The sequence below is a fragment of the Alosa alosa genome, chromosome 16 (genome assembly GCF_017589495.1).
Source record: "Alosa alosa isolate M-15738 ecotype Scorff River chromosome 16, AALO_Geno_1.1, whole genome shotgun sequence".
NCBI classification, from domain to species: Eukaryota; Metazoa; Chordata; class Actinopteri; order Clupeiformes; family Clupeidae; genus Alosa; species Alosa alosa.
Genome location: NC_063204.1, coordinates 9,365,932 through 9,381,314, shown reverse-complemented (window position 1 = coordinate 9,381,314; position 15,383 = coordinate 9,365,932). Strand labels below are relative to the sequence as shown.

The following is a 15,383-nucleotide window of genomic DNA, read 5'->3' as shown; positions in this document are numbered from 1 at the left end:
GCACATATTGGTCGGCTTCAGTAAAATGTTTTATATACTTGCAATAGGTTTAGGTTTTTGCAGATGACAATGAACAAAGCGTCCTGACTCACTGTGGTCATTAAAGATCCCATGGCACTTATTGCAAAGATTAGGGGGGTTCTCTGGTGTCCTGGCTAAATTCCCAACCTGGCTCATTCAATCTGGCCCCTTAATCATCCCCCCAGTGTAATTGGCTCATTCTCTCCCTCACTCTCCACCTCAAGCTGGTGTGGTGAGCGTTCTGGTGCATGATGGCTGCCGTGCATCACCCAGGTGGGTGCTACACAATGGGTTAGTGAGGTTCCCCCGTCACTGTGAAGCGCTTTGGATATCGTGAAAAGCGCTGTATAAATGTAATGTGTATACTTATACACCCTGTGGGAAATCCACTAGTCTATTAATTAAAATGTGGATACCTTGGTATCACTAGTCATTTCTCTGCATGAGAAAAACAAGATATGGCATGCCAGCATGTGAAGTGATTGAAATGCGGGTATCTAATGCCCATTGTGTGAGACTTGAGAACCTTGCTTGGAGTGTGTGACTCACTCTATACCCTATGTAGTGTGTGACGCACTCTCATTCCTTGATGTCTGTGAAGTCCATCCCCATAGTGTTGGACTTTACAGCCAGCCGCTGCCCATGGTGCCGCCTCCTCTTCTCTGTTCTCCTCTGTTCTCCTCTGCGCCTTACTGAGGTGAACTCAGGCAGGGGGAAATGACTCTGGTGTACACACACCCCACCCCACGCATGCTCGTTATGAAGCTGTGAGCTCAGGAGACCTCTCTTTCCCTCTTTCTTTCCCTATGTTGGGTTTCTCTCTCTCTCCCTCTCTCTTTCTTTGCCTACATTGTTGCTCTCTCTCTCTCTCTCTCTCTTTCTCTCCCTCTTTCTTTCCCTATATTGGTGCTCTCTCTTCCTCTCTCCTTATTTGACATATGTTGGTGCTCCCTCTCTCTCTTTTCTTTCTTTCTCTCTCTTTCCCTATGTTGGTGCTCTCTGTTTCTCTCTCTCTCTCTCTCTCTCTCTCTCTCGGTGATCACGCTTTGATTCCACCTGCCCTGAAGCGAAAAGAATTTACTCGTGCGGGCCAAGGGCTCCGATTATCTTTATCACATGCAGAGATCATTAAAAGAGCATTTGATTCATTAAGGAGCACTAACAGAGGATATGAGGCACAAGGATGTGGACTGCAGATTTGGAGAAATTATTAATCATACGTGGCACTAATTACATGCACACACGCACACACACACACACACTCATAGGAACACACAAACACATGTGGTGTGCTTGTGGTGTGACACACAAGCAAGTGTACACGTGTCAAACTTTTTTATGTGATGACCCTTATATGTACAGAATACTGCATATGTGCTGACCTTTATATGTACAGAATACTGCATATGTGATGACCCTTATATGTATACTGTATATGTGCATATGGATGTATGGATGGAATCTCAATACTCCAGAGATACAAATGCACTGATGCAGAGAATCAGAAATCAAAGCAGTGAAATAGAGAGATGGAGAGAATTAGAGTGAGAAGGAAAGAGAGAGGGAGAGGGAGAAAAAGCAGCTTCTATTTGATGTCAGAGTCCTGTGATTTTCTCTGTAATGGCTTTTGATCTGCTCTACTCGCAGTAGACTGAACTATCCCACTTCGGGAACACCCCTCCCTGCACACTCTCTCAGCACCCATCCCCCCCCCCCCACACACACACACACACACACACACCTACACACCTACATGCACACACAGCTCCTGACACACCTAGACACATACTCACACACCCAACCCTGAATACAACTCAACGGCACAGACACTCACACATCTACACACTCACACACACACACACACACACACACACACACACACACACAAAGACACCTAGAGACACACTCTCAAATGCACACATTCACATTCAACACATACACACACCCTTTCTCCTTCTCTTACACATACTTTACAGGCAACTCACAGTGATCCAACCATACACACTCTCTCTCTCACTCACATATGCCACATGTACCAAGGAATCAAGGTACCAATGTTGTTTTCATGTGCTTACAGTAATACTTAAAGGGACACCAGGCAACGTTTTCGTGTTAATTACTCATCTTCGTAAGTCGGTATATGGTTAAATTGCTCATTACAGGGCAAATGAAGACTCTCTCGCCCGCCCCTACTGCCTGTAGGAAGAATATCCCGCTTGCAAGTTCAGTGTATCGTACTCGCCGACCGAAGCAGGGGTAATGTATGAAACGCCGGTCATTATCGGAAAATAAGTCCCGACAGGGCGAACCGGACCTCGACGCACCAGCGGAGGGGTCTTGCTTCGCCCTGAAGGGACTTATTTTCCCGATAATGACCGCCGTTCTATACATTATCCCGCATTTATTTATTACCATTATTACATTTATTTGTTACCATTTTGTCGCGTTTGCAACACACGCTGAACTTGAATCAAACATTATTTAGAATACGGCTGATCGACTGTCTGCTTTCACTTTTGAATGAAGTTCCATTGCAAGAACTGACCGGACTACTTGCGGAATGATATGAAAGACTTAAAGCAGCACCAAAGAGTTTTTTGTACCTTTTGGCCATTTCCAAAATTGCTTCAGTGGTTCATCAACTCGTAACAGGGTGAACGGCACTTCTGCATTCGCTTTGCGGCTCTCTATCAGCTATAACCGCACTATGTAAGTTTGCCAGATCGGGTAGCGGATCTGTAGTTTGATGGAATGAGACATAAGAAACTACAAATTTGACTTGCATGATGTTGGAATGCATCGTACTTTCATAAAATCATGCAACATATTCTACCTTGTCTGTGGACATTGTTATTTGCAAAGCCGGTGATAAACAAATAGCATGCATGCGACACAGGACAAGTTCTTTGGTGTTGCTTTAAATCAGAAGCACAAAACCTGTTGCCATTGACAGCGGTAATTATGTGTTTGCACACATTCTACTAGCATTGTGAAGAGCCGAATAATACACTTTTATAGCAACATTCAACAACTGTAGATCCCAACACCATCACCATTTTGAGCCTGTTGAGGCTATGCTGGGGACTACAGCATTGTGGAAGTTTTCTCAAGTTAAGCCTCTTCTTGTGTGTGTGTGTGTGTGTGTGTGTGTGCCAGGAGACAGAAGGCCGTCAGGAGAGTCGTTAGGTGCATTAGTGGTGACAGCCGTGCCTCCATATTCATGCATGCCCTCCCATCCAGCCTGTGGACACATACTAATGCTACCGAGAACATGGTAAACACACACACACACACACATGCCCACACACACTCACACCACACACACACACACACACACACACACACACACACACACACACACACACACACTAAGCTACTAAATTTACCAGGGACTATCCACCAGAGGCAGCAGGTGTGTGTTTGTATCCAGGCACTTGTGTGTTTTATTGTGTTTAATTGTGTGTGTGCTCATGCATGTGCGCATGTGTGTGTGTGCTGTAAGGATTGGCCTACAGCACAACTCATTACTAGATCAGTTGTGACACTTTTCATTTACATTTGGCTGAAAAGCATGGGGTCTAGGGTGAACTGCAAAGCACCCATCCGCCATCACTGCATGTGTTTACATACCCTGTGTGTGTGTATGTGTGTGTGTGTGAGTGTGTGTGTGTTTTATAATGCACACCGCAATTTGTAAAGTAGCCAAATGTATCTCCCCAGTTATAAAACATCTCTCTTACTGTTGTTACCTCCATGTATTAGTAAAATTCTTTTATGCTAGAAATTCCTTATTGCTGACGCTGTTCCGTGGGCACAATATTCAACCGTGCTATATTCAGGCATATTTGTAGCCTGCATGAGCTTTTTGGTGTTTGGTGGCATGTTCAGTTTGAGGACCAATGACCCCATGCATGACAGCCAAGCCACTAGGCTTTGTAATCTCCTGTAATAAGAACTCATGTGGTCTGTTGAGCTGTAAATCATATAATCTGCAGAGACGGTGATATTTCATATGGTAAAGCCACAGTGGGTCACACTATATGGTTCCTGAAAATCCCAAAAGCTCTGGGCCCTATTTGGTTGTACTGTGAATGTGTGTGTTTCTGTGAGTGTTTGTGTGTGTGTGTGTGTGTTTCAAAAGCTCTTCTTGTGGGGGTATTGACTTGCCATGTGCATGTATGTGTGTAAAGCCCAATGACTCAATGGTTTCATTATTTCAAGCTTTCAGTCATGTGTGTGTGTGTGTGTGTGTGTGTGTGGGTGTGTGTGTGTTTCAAAAGCTCTTCTTGTGGGGGTATTGACTTGCCATGTGCATGTATGTGTGTAAAGCCCAATGACTCAATGGTGTCATTGTTTCAAGCTTTCAGTCATCTCTCTTTTGCCTGTGAGATCCACAAATGTGTGTGTGTGTGTGTGTTGGATGGAGTTGGCAGATGGTGCTGGTCAGACTTGGCAGAAGCTGCTAAACATACACAGACACTCTAAAACACACATGCCCTTAACAACACCCACAGACACACACACACACACACACGCACACGCACACACACACACACACACACACACACACACAGTGTGCTAACATCTGGCCTGTGCCTCTTTTGAGTAGTCTCAGAGCAGATGCAGACTCAGATCAGAAAATCCAGCTTAGAGGCCGGAGGTCCCTACACACACACAAACACACACACACACACACACACACACACACACACACACACACACACACACACACACACACTCTACAAAGACAGAGAGTCCAGGTCTTTCATCAGTGCATGGGGAGCGGAGGTAAAGGTTGAGGCTTCATCTTTGATCGGACTCAAACTCCATGCAGTTGAGATAAAAAAAAAAAAAAGCCAAAAACCCACATGCTCAGATCCCTCCACAACCGGACAACCCAACTCCTTCGCTAGGGACCACGACTACCGTTGTTTAAAAAAAAAAAAAAAAAAAACAGGCTACTAGGGAGAAACAGCACAGTCAATATAATACTAGCCATTTTGTGGTGTTTATTTTACGAAAAGAAAACAGTGTTTATTACATGACTCAAACATAGTATTTTAGCCCTAAATCAATTTTTTACAACAAGTACAAGTCTATACAGATGCCCCATCAGCATGGAGCACTCAAATAATTACAAAATCCTCAAGTGTCTTCAAAAAAATAAGAAATACACATCTGAATCTGGAATTAAAGATAAATAGATAAATATGCAAACTAATAAATTGACAAACAAACAAATGTGTAAACTCAACTGATCAGTTGAACCAATAAATAAATAGAATCATAAATAACATTCAAAAATATCTTTGGCCAATAGTGGGCCACACATCTATATTTTTTTGTCTTTCCCTGAACCCTTGTGTGTGTCAGTGTGTTACCTAACCTGCCAACGCGCTACAGCGCTAACTTGCTAACAGTAATGTGCAGCTACATTGCTGTGTTCTACCTTCCTGTAGGGTTCTCGAAGTCACAAAACCAAAACAGCTATATATATATACCACGGAAATTATAATAAAAAGCTTACTAACTCCATTGAGGCACTTTTTTAAGGATGTTGGAGAAAAACAATGCATTGCATTTCACATTTGTGGTTGGGTGTCTCCTTCCTCAAGCAGTGACAGCAAAACCAAAGTGGAATACCTAAAACCGAGATTGCCACATTCGTTCTGACATCACTGAGACATTTTTTGTTGTTTTTTTTTTTTTTTTTGTCATTTCTCTCTTTCTCTCCTTCTCGCTCTTTTTTTCCTTTTCAGATTCAGTCTCTTCTTTCAACCCTGCCAAATCACTGTGAGGCAACAAGAAGGAGAACGTGGAAAAGGGAAAGGGTGGGGGTGCGTGAAAAAAAATCAGCACAAATAAAATCTGAGGATTCAGTCAACCCCCCCTGCCCCCACCACCCCACTCGAAATAGCAAAAAAGTACCGATAGCTGTATGAAAGAAAACAATGTCAAGAGGGCGCACAGGAGGAATAGGAACTAGTCTCTCCTCTCCTCTGCTTCAGGTGACGAGTGTGTGTCTGAGTAGCTTCTGCACTGCCGTCTGGTGTTTATGTCGGCGAGTTTCACACTGTCGTTTCACGGCGTTGGTTGGTGTTTATCAGATTGTTTTTGTTTTGCTCTCCGCCACCGTTGTCCACCTGTCGACCGGCGTTCGGCTGACATCAGTGTTGGTGTTTGCTCTCTGTCTCTCAGGGCTGTGACGGGAGCAGATGCTGATGCGGACGCGGAAGTAGCCGATGACGTTAGGTCGGACTGGCTCTCTGAGCGGTCACCGAAGATGCCGGCGAGCGTGCGGAAGCGGGGCCCCCACTCGCTGAGGTAGTCGTAGTCGTCATCAGCTTCGCCCGCTCCTCCGCCCCCACTCCCGCCTGCGGCGTTGGCCAGCGACTGGATGGAGCTGAGCGACTCGGCCACCGAGCCCTCGCCCTCGTAGGCGTACGTGGCCAGCGAGTCATACGGCGGCGCCGACACGTCCGCGTCGTGCTGCTGCAGCCGCTGCTGGAGGAAGCCGCGGATGTCGGCCGCGTCGTGAGAAGACAGCGGGCCGGGCGGGATGACCGTGGTGGCGGACGTGGTGGCGGACGTCGGGGCAGACGTGGTGGCGGCGGCAGCGGCAACGACGACGTGGGGTGGAGGAGGGGCCAGTCCGGGCTCGGGCCGGATGTCGCGACGGAGCTGGTTGTTGCCGTCCACGGCCTTGACGGGGTTGCGCAGCGTGCCCATGTCGAAGGCGTGCGTGTCCTCCTCGCCGCCGCCCTCGTCGTCGTAGTGGATGACGTTGTCCCGCACGTCCTCTTTGGACGTCATCAGGGTCTCTTTCTCCTTCTGACGACGGACCCCCACGTACAGCACCACCATTACTGAGAGGGGGCGGACAGAGATGGAAAGAAACCAGGGAGAATAAGGGAGAGAGAGAGAGATAGAGAGAGAGAGAGAGTTAGATATCATCACTTTGCATAATTATCTCTTTGTTAAGTGGCTTTTAGTGTCTGTAAGTCACTCCATAGCTTCAGCCTCTCAGAATATGATAGCCAGGTGATCATTATCTTTACCACTCTACCAGCAGTTACTCTTTTGAGGACACAACTTCACAGAGGGATGGCTCTGAGAGTATACATCAATTCATTCAATTTCTACATTGGTTGATACTTTAGGAGACAGCAAGGTCTAAACCGGCATATTAAAAACAACTTACGACTCCTTAACGGATGTCAGGAGGCTCAACACTGAAAAAGAGGTGTGACGGGAAACGTCTTTCTTGAATCAGGTGTGTGAGGGACATTGTTAGCACCCAAGTAATTTTTTAAAGGCGCTCTAAGCGATGTTACGCGGTTTTGTAAGCTAAAACACTTTTTTGTCACATACAGCAAACATCACCTCACCATCTGCTAGCTGCCTATGCCCTGAATACACTGTAAAAAATGCAGTCTTTGTGGACAGCCCAGGCTCCAAAAATGGCAACAAAAACAACCTGGTCCAACCTGGACCACAAACCATAACAAGTTGTTCCAGCCAATCACTGACAAGATGCATGTTTAGGAGAGTTACAATTGCACGGGAGGGAGTAGCGAGCTAGCTCTCTGTTTTGTTTTAAAGTCAACAGTCGCTTAGAGTGCCTTTAAGTAAAGAGAAAGTGAGTGGGAGAGAGAGAGACGGGGTGGGAACAGCAAATGACCCATGTCAGACTCAAACCCGGGTCCCTGTCGACACTTGGACCCGAATGTGGTATGGGCACTGTAGCCAGTTGTGCCACAGCGGAAGTCTTTTTGAGATTTCTTCAGACCACTTTTGGCTTCAGTGGACTGTGGTACCTGGCTTGGATTTAAGCCCAACATTTCATCACCTTGCCTGGAAATCATAATGATGTAAAAGAATGAGTTCTCTGATAAAAGTGAACATGATGTAAATGAAGAGAAACCTGCCTGGAGATGGACTATGAAGGTCTGGCCTTTTCTTTTTAATCTGCTATGACCAGGCTATCGAGACTATGCTGTCAGCTGAGACACCTGCGGTAACACTTTCTGAAGCCTGGGATTTCAGATTGAAATAACCATACCATAAATATTTAATGGCAGAATAACCCTGTCCTATCATTAGACATTATGAGACAGTCCGTGGCCAATGATTTGACAGTGTCATGTTCCCATGATTTAGAACTGCCATGACAGCTCAGGATTAAAAGTGCAGTAACAGCTTCTGTCACATGCTCCTAAGTTGTGTTATCCTGTTATGACAGTTACTGATTGTGAGGACATGACAATGTAACATCACTGGACATGAACTGCCAAAACTACTTTTGACAGGATATGTCATTTGCTCTGAGATGTGTTAAGGCATGTCTGCAGCTGTCTTATGAGGGTTCAAGAATAGCGTTGTACTACTAGCTGTGTGGGTAATTCACACTCCTGTGCAGACAGTCACACAGGGCAGACTGCAAGACAGGAGGTGCTTTCACATTTCCCAGAGGAACATGCAATGCTCTATCATAGAGAAGGGGCTGGAGAGAAAGGCCAATACACACCAGAAATGACAGGAAACAAAACGGATAAAAGAAAATTCCCACCACAACAAATGTATTCCTATTTGTCTAATGACTAATAGGAACACCATTTTATTTGTCTTAATTTGTCTTATTTGTATTTAATTTGTCTTACACACCATTAACAAGCATTAACAAGCTGCTACAACTGTTAACAAATATGCTTGTACTGTAAGTAACTTAAAAGGCTGCTTATTAACACTTACAAGCTGCATGTTGGCATGCATGTTTGCTCTTCCATAGCTGATAAACTAGTTACTTGGTAATTGAATGGGTGATACACATTATTAATTAAATGGAGTCAGATTAATCAAGTTTGTAATAATATCATTACCATTTAACTCTTCAGTCTATTTGTCCACATGCGATCAACAGGAGAGCGGCCCGACGTACTTCTCATCCATGTGAGAAGCACTGGGGGCCTGCTCTCTCTTTCAAGTGAGAATAGCCAGACGTGTCTCCATGTTTCCAAGGCTATTTCACGCCAAGTCAAAATTCAAGTCAACCACAAATAATTCCACTAGCCTACTTTTTAATATCATCCGATAACTAATTCAATGCTGATTTATTGCTTAGCCTACTTACCACTTCAACACCATTGACTGTAACTGTTTAAACTGTAACTGTAACAGTTCAACTGTTCAAATTGTAGCCTAACGCTAACTGTAACAGTTCAACACAAGCAAAACATTGCAAGCTCAATGTGCGTGTGAGTTGCTATGGGAACATACACAGACACCAACTTTAGGAAAAGGGCTTATGCTGACTGGTATTCAGCTTTTTTGGTACGATTTATTACACATACAGAAGAATACATTTGAGTCATTAAAGGCTCTGGCTTATTTTGGAGCAAAGTTGTGATTAAAGAAATGATCAGGCAGGAAAAATCCGAGGGGGGACGTGCCCCCTTTATTTCAATGGGCATGACGCAACTGCGCAGGATATGAGTCACCGTAATGGTCAGCAATCTATTTTATTATACAACAAATCCATTTAAAAGGGCCTACGTTTAAAACAGGGGTAATTAAACAGTTCCCTCACACAAACATTAACAAACACTGAAGCGCTCAACTTGGCCGTCTGTATTAAACAATAACACAGATTTGCACATACACACATAAGCAAACATGCACAGGCACACACAAATGCACACACACACACACACACACACACACACACATACACACACACACACACACACACACACACACACACACACTTTCCATGCAGGTGGTGAAGAGCTCTTGAGTTATGCATGATTTCTCATACTCAAGGTCTGCTCAGGCCAGAATCAGCTTCTAAACATCACAAACCTCTTAAAGGCACAGTCGTCTGCCACACACACACACACTCTCTCTCTCTCTCTCTCTCTCTCTATCTCTCTCTCTCTCTCTCACACACACACACACACACACTCGGAGAAAGCAACACAGACCACAGGTGCTGTGGACCAGAAGGTGCCAATAGATTTAAGCCAGACAAAGGGCATTTCCAGAAACATCGGAGAACAAATGAACTAGACTGCATTATGTACAAGTGTGGAATCGTATGGTGATAAATGCATGAGTATGCATGAGTTTAAACACACTCATGTATGTGCGCAAAAATAGCCATTCTGCTTTGGCATATTTGGAGCACTGTTGCCACCCGGTGGTACAAGACTGTAGTACAGTCACTTTGGGTTTCAAAAACATGCTTTCTATAATTTTCTGACACTGAAAATTGTGACTTAATCCACTAAGAGAATTTGAATGTGTTTGATTAGCGATGCCTGTCATGATGACGGGGGCACTGAGTCTTCAGACCAGGAGAATCAGGTCAGGCTGACGAATGGAGCCAAGATAAGGAGTGGGGTTTTTAGAGTGAGATTCTCACTGTCTGCCTGTTCACAATGACACGTCGACTCCAGCACAGCAACAGAGGTGCCAGTCTACCATCCTCACACACACACACACACACACACACACACACACACAGTCTCTCACCAGGCTCCCTTCCAAACCCATACTGCTGTTTTGGAGTGTGCTGGTAAAAAAGGTCCAAATTGAGCACGCAAAGCAGCCTTACAGTACGTACAACCTACAGATATGACCACGCAAAGCAGCCTTATGCACAACCTACAGATATGACCACGCAAAGCAGCCTTACGCACAACCTACAGATATGACCACGCAAAACAAGCCATGCAACATACAGATGACCACGCAAAACAGCCTTACGTACAACCTACAGATATGACGACGCAAAACAAGCCATGCAACCTACAGATATCACCACGCAAAACAAGCCATGCAGCCTTACATTCATTGAATCATTATTATTGTTATCATTATTTATTATAATTATGATGAAATCCAGTAACATCAAGAAATATCTAAACAACAGAAGAATACTTTAGAGAACACAATTGATTTGCATTTGCTGATGGCAAATCACACCAAAAATCGGTTGCTTGCTATTTTTATATATATTATGAAAATATAGTTTATAGTATACATAGTTTTATGACTTTTACAGCCTCAGTTATGTTACTAATCTGTGTTTGCTTTTGATGTATAATATGTTGTGGACATTCCTCTACTCTTTTCATCATTTGGTATTCATGTTTATTTGATCAATCTTTTAACTGCTTGGTAACACACACACACACACACACACACACACACACACACACCTGCAGTGTCACTGTGCTTGATAAGTAAATTGCTACAGACCCTACCAAAGTCCCCTGTACCTTCTTTTGAACTACACTTCAGAATCAGTCAAATGAAATAATAATGCTATCCACATTTAAACATTTTGTGACAGATCAACCCATTCCTTGTCTTCAGACTGTTTACTGCAAACAACAGCTGCCCCGGCTGCAGTATGAAGGCAGCAGGCTTCCTACACTGGGCTGATAGGTAGCTGTGGTAACAAGCCCATTAAACACTATTCATTGGTCTCCTACCCATTCATGCAGATGAGATGAGGCTTGGGGCGAGAAGATGACGTGTATGTGTGTGTGTGTGTGTATGTGTGTGTGACCTTGAGAGGGGCACATTGGTGGTAAAACGGTGTGAGATGGCCCTCTTTTTATGGGGCCCCATTACAGGGAGCCCCTCCAACAGTCATATCCAGCTTCTCATCATAAGCTGGGTAATTAAACCAGCTGCGGAAGGATCCAGAAACGCTCCTCATAAATTCCCAGCAAGCAAGCACTGGGCTGTTTTTTTTTTAAAGTATGGTGGTGGAGTGTGTGTGTGTGTGTGTTGTGTTGTGGGGGGATTGGTCCCAGTGCTGAGAGAAGAAGAGACTTCATAATGAAGTGCAAGCACTGCATTTAGAAAGAAGAAGAAGACTAAGAAACCCTCACGAACTGCATCGCAGTATCACCCACCACCCCACCAGCCCCCTGCTGTTAAGCCATTAAAAATAGTTTCACTCCAATTAAATTTCATTCATTCGGGTCACATCACAATTTGAACTGCTCACTTACTACACTATTATCCGTGACAAATGAAAAAGTATTAGCCATTTTTGCACTCATAACATCACATGGCATGCAATATATCATATGGTGGAAACATCTTAATGCTTCTGAGGTTTCAGGTCAAGTAAACCTCACAGACATTTCTGCTTTACGCTGCATTAATATGGAGCCTTTCTATCAGAAGCACAGCAGTTTGTCCCATAAGCCTGTATGGACCAGAGTTCCACAGCAAACACACTTCATCCCACTGAGCTATCGGCGGTCACCCCTCTCTCTTTCTGCAGTGATCTCCACTTCATCATTATTCCAGACGCTCCACAGCTTTGTTTGTGTGTATGACTAGGTTAAGTCACTCATAATGCCTTAAGAAAAAAGGTGTGTAAATATTGCAGGCGTAGTAATAAGGCACTGTTATGCTAGGATTATCCAATTCACACGCAGGAGCGTACGGAGGATGATAATGGCGTTGTTAATTCCACTGGATATGTAAGGAGTTTAATGCAGCTCATTGACATTACTGCTGTCCGTATTCCTTTCTTAAACTAGCCTACTTATTGATCAGGACGGTGGTTAAACCACTATAGTGTGTAATCCTTTTAGATAGATGCTTTGTTAGCTGAAGATGTGCAGTGTTTTCCATTCTTTGTTAACCATCAAAGATGACTTGAAGAACCCATCAGGCAGGAGATTAAAAGAAGCAGCCTCTCATCTTTTCCCCGTCTCTTCTCTGGAACCACCTCTTTGCTGGGCCACAATTTCCCCCTTCTTTCTGGACAGTTTGGAGCCACCCCCTTTTGCCCTCTCGTTGGATTTATTGACATTTTCCGAGCCTTTCCTAGATGGATTATGTTTGCTTGGACATAGCTCAAGGTCTGGGTGATTGATCTTCCGGCCCCACCAACGGGCCTGGCCAATAGTTGGCTGCCCTTTAAAAGACTTTTTTTCGGCTTCTCATAAAACTACATCAAACGGCTATAGCTTGATTTTCGGGCCTAATGCTGAACTCAGTCTCTACTTGAGAGCCACTTCATCAGTCACTATGTGGTTTGAGAGGGTGGAGAAGGTCAAACGCACATTTGTTCTCTGCATTGGCACATTTGTTCTCTGATGTGCATCTCTGCACATCAGAAGTTATATTTTAAGTGGAGACTGTGTGTGTGTGTGTGTGTCTGTGTGTGTGTCTGTGTGTGTGTGTGTGTGTGTGTGTGTGTGTGTGTGTGTGTGTGTCTGTCTGTCTCACCCAGTAGGATGACAATACACAGCAGGATGGCAATGAGAGCCCCAGTGCTTAGGCCCACCGGCAGGAAGAGCGCCTCGGCGTTGCAGGTGAGCAACGAGCCGTCCGCGTCGCACACACACACGCGCACCGTCAACGTCCCGTGCTGCTCATGGAGCGATAGCCGCTGTCCGAGATCACCACGGGGACCTCGTAGAACTCCTGAGACCGCCGACGGAACCCTCCGTGCAGTGTGACAATCCCGGCTGTGTTGTCTAGGCAACAGGGGAGAGGATAAAGAAAACAAAAACACAATTATGAATAGTTGGTCTTAAAAGAAGAGAATTTTGGATCATTTTCTCTTTGTCAGGTAGTTTTACAACTCTGCAGTTCTGTGCAGCAGTCAAAATGGCTGTGTTCAGCATTATTCCAAAGCCCATCTCTATCTCCACTTTTAAGACCTCCTGTTCAGTATTGTGTAGAAATGAGTCGACTATTTCAGTAACAACACCACAATTTAGCTGCGCACAAATTCTGGGCCATTGTGAGGAAAAGGTCAAGCAAGCAGAACGGAGAATAACAACTTCCCTCAATGCGTCACCTCAACCAAATCACTGTCATTTATTTACTGTTGTTAGCCAGTAATGGAGACAAAAACACGTAATTATTTCCCTTCAGCTGCAGTTGCTTTGACATATAATATCTTGTGCTTCTGCAACAGACATTATTTTCATGTGAAACACTTGAACGCATCGTAGCTTGTTTTGAAAGATCCATCTGAACCACCAGTGCTGTGCTTGGTATTCTGACCGTGAGACTGACAGCGGTGTGTGTGCTGTGTTGCAGTCCTGGCGCATGGAAGGAATGACAGCTCTGTATTCATGAGGTGTGGACAGTATAGATTATGGCAGCGGTGTCTCTGGGGAGAGTCTCCCCACCTGCTATCACAGCCAGAGCAAGAAAGCTGCAGTTTATCCAGGCTAACAGCTCTCCAATGTGGCCCGTTGGCTGTATTGTGGGCTTGCGTAAAGGGGAGGTTGACCCTGGGGTTTGCTACGGCATGTCCCACCATGAGTGATATAAACACACACACAACACACACACACACACACACACACACACACACACACACACACATTAAACACGGTAGAATGGTATATTGTGTGACCTTTCTATTATCACTGTCTTTCTTTATCTCACTGTGTCTCAAGGTGTTTCAGCAGAATAAGAAAAGCTTTAAAAATGAAAAAGTAATCGTGGCCCCATAGTGTGTGTCAGTGTGTATGTTGTCCAAGTGTGTGTAAGAGAGGATTGTGTAGCACATCAGCTTTGGTAGTAGCCCCATAGTGTGTGTCAGTGTGTATGTTGTCCAAGTGTGTGTAAGAGAGGATTGTGTAGCACATCAGCTTTGGTAGTTTTCAAGGACTCACCTTTGTGTGTCTCTGCTGTGTATTATTTAGGGTGAGATGTGTGGGTATTGTGTGTGTGTGGGTGTGTGAGGGCTTGTGGGTGTGTGTCTGTGTGTGTGTGTGTGTTTTAAATGTAGTTTTAAGGTCAGTGGTCATGTTGATGTTGACCAGTTCTGTCAGGAACATTTTTTTGTTATTCTACAGGTTAGGACTCACCGCCAAACAGAAAGGTGTGCCTGTGTTCTGACATTTTTTCTTATTGCTGATGGGTGTGTGTGTGTGTGTGTGTGTGTGTGTGTGTGTGTGTGTGTGTGTGTGTGTGTGTGAGGGAGACATAAGAGGAAGTCTGTGTGTGTCTGTGTGTGTGTGTGTGTGTGTGTGTGTGTGTTTGTGTGTGGTATGTTTATGTATGAGTGGTGTGTGTGTGTGTGTGTGTGTGTGTGTGTGTGTGTATGCTGCCTCAGGCTCTGCTCTCACCTGTCTCATTGTATTATCTGTAATTCGTTAAGGTGATGAGAAGAGGTCCAGAGGTGTGTGTGTGTGTGTGTGTATGTACCTGTCTATGTGTGTCAGATGGCATGAATATGAATTGCATCTGTATGTGTGGGAGAAAAAAGAGAAAGAGATTTACAAAGAGAGAGACAGAGAGAGAGAGAGAGAGAGAGAGAGAGAGAGAGAGAGAGGGAGCCTGTTCACACCTTCAGTGAACAACTTTGGTCA

At 44.6% G+C, this 15,383-nt stretch overlaps 1 protein-coding gene across 1 annotated transcript in view; it reads right to left on the bottom strand.

Moving 5' to 3' along the window:
* Positions 1 to 5,021: 5,021 nt before the first annotated feature.
* Positions 5,022 to 15,383, bottom strand: part of LOC125309498 (cadherin-12-like) — a 78,244-nt gene continuing 67,882 nt past the window's right edge. Inside the window, 3 exon segments of the mRNA XM_048266469.1 lie at positions 5,022 to 6,887; positions 13,279 to 13,419; positions 13,422 to 13,529. Coding sequence (XP_048122426.1) covers positions 6,103 to 6,887; positions 13,279 to 13,419; positions 13,422 to 13,529 — 1,034 coding nt within the window. The 3' untranslated portion in view covers positions 5,022 to 6,102.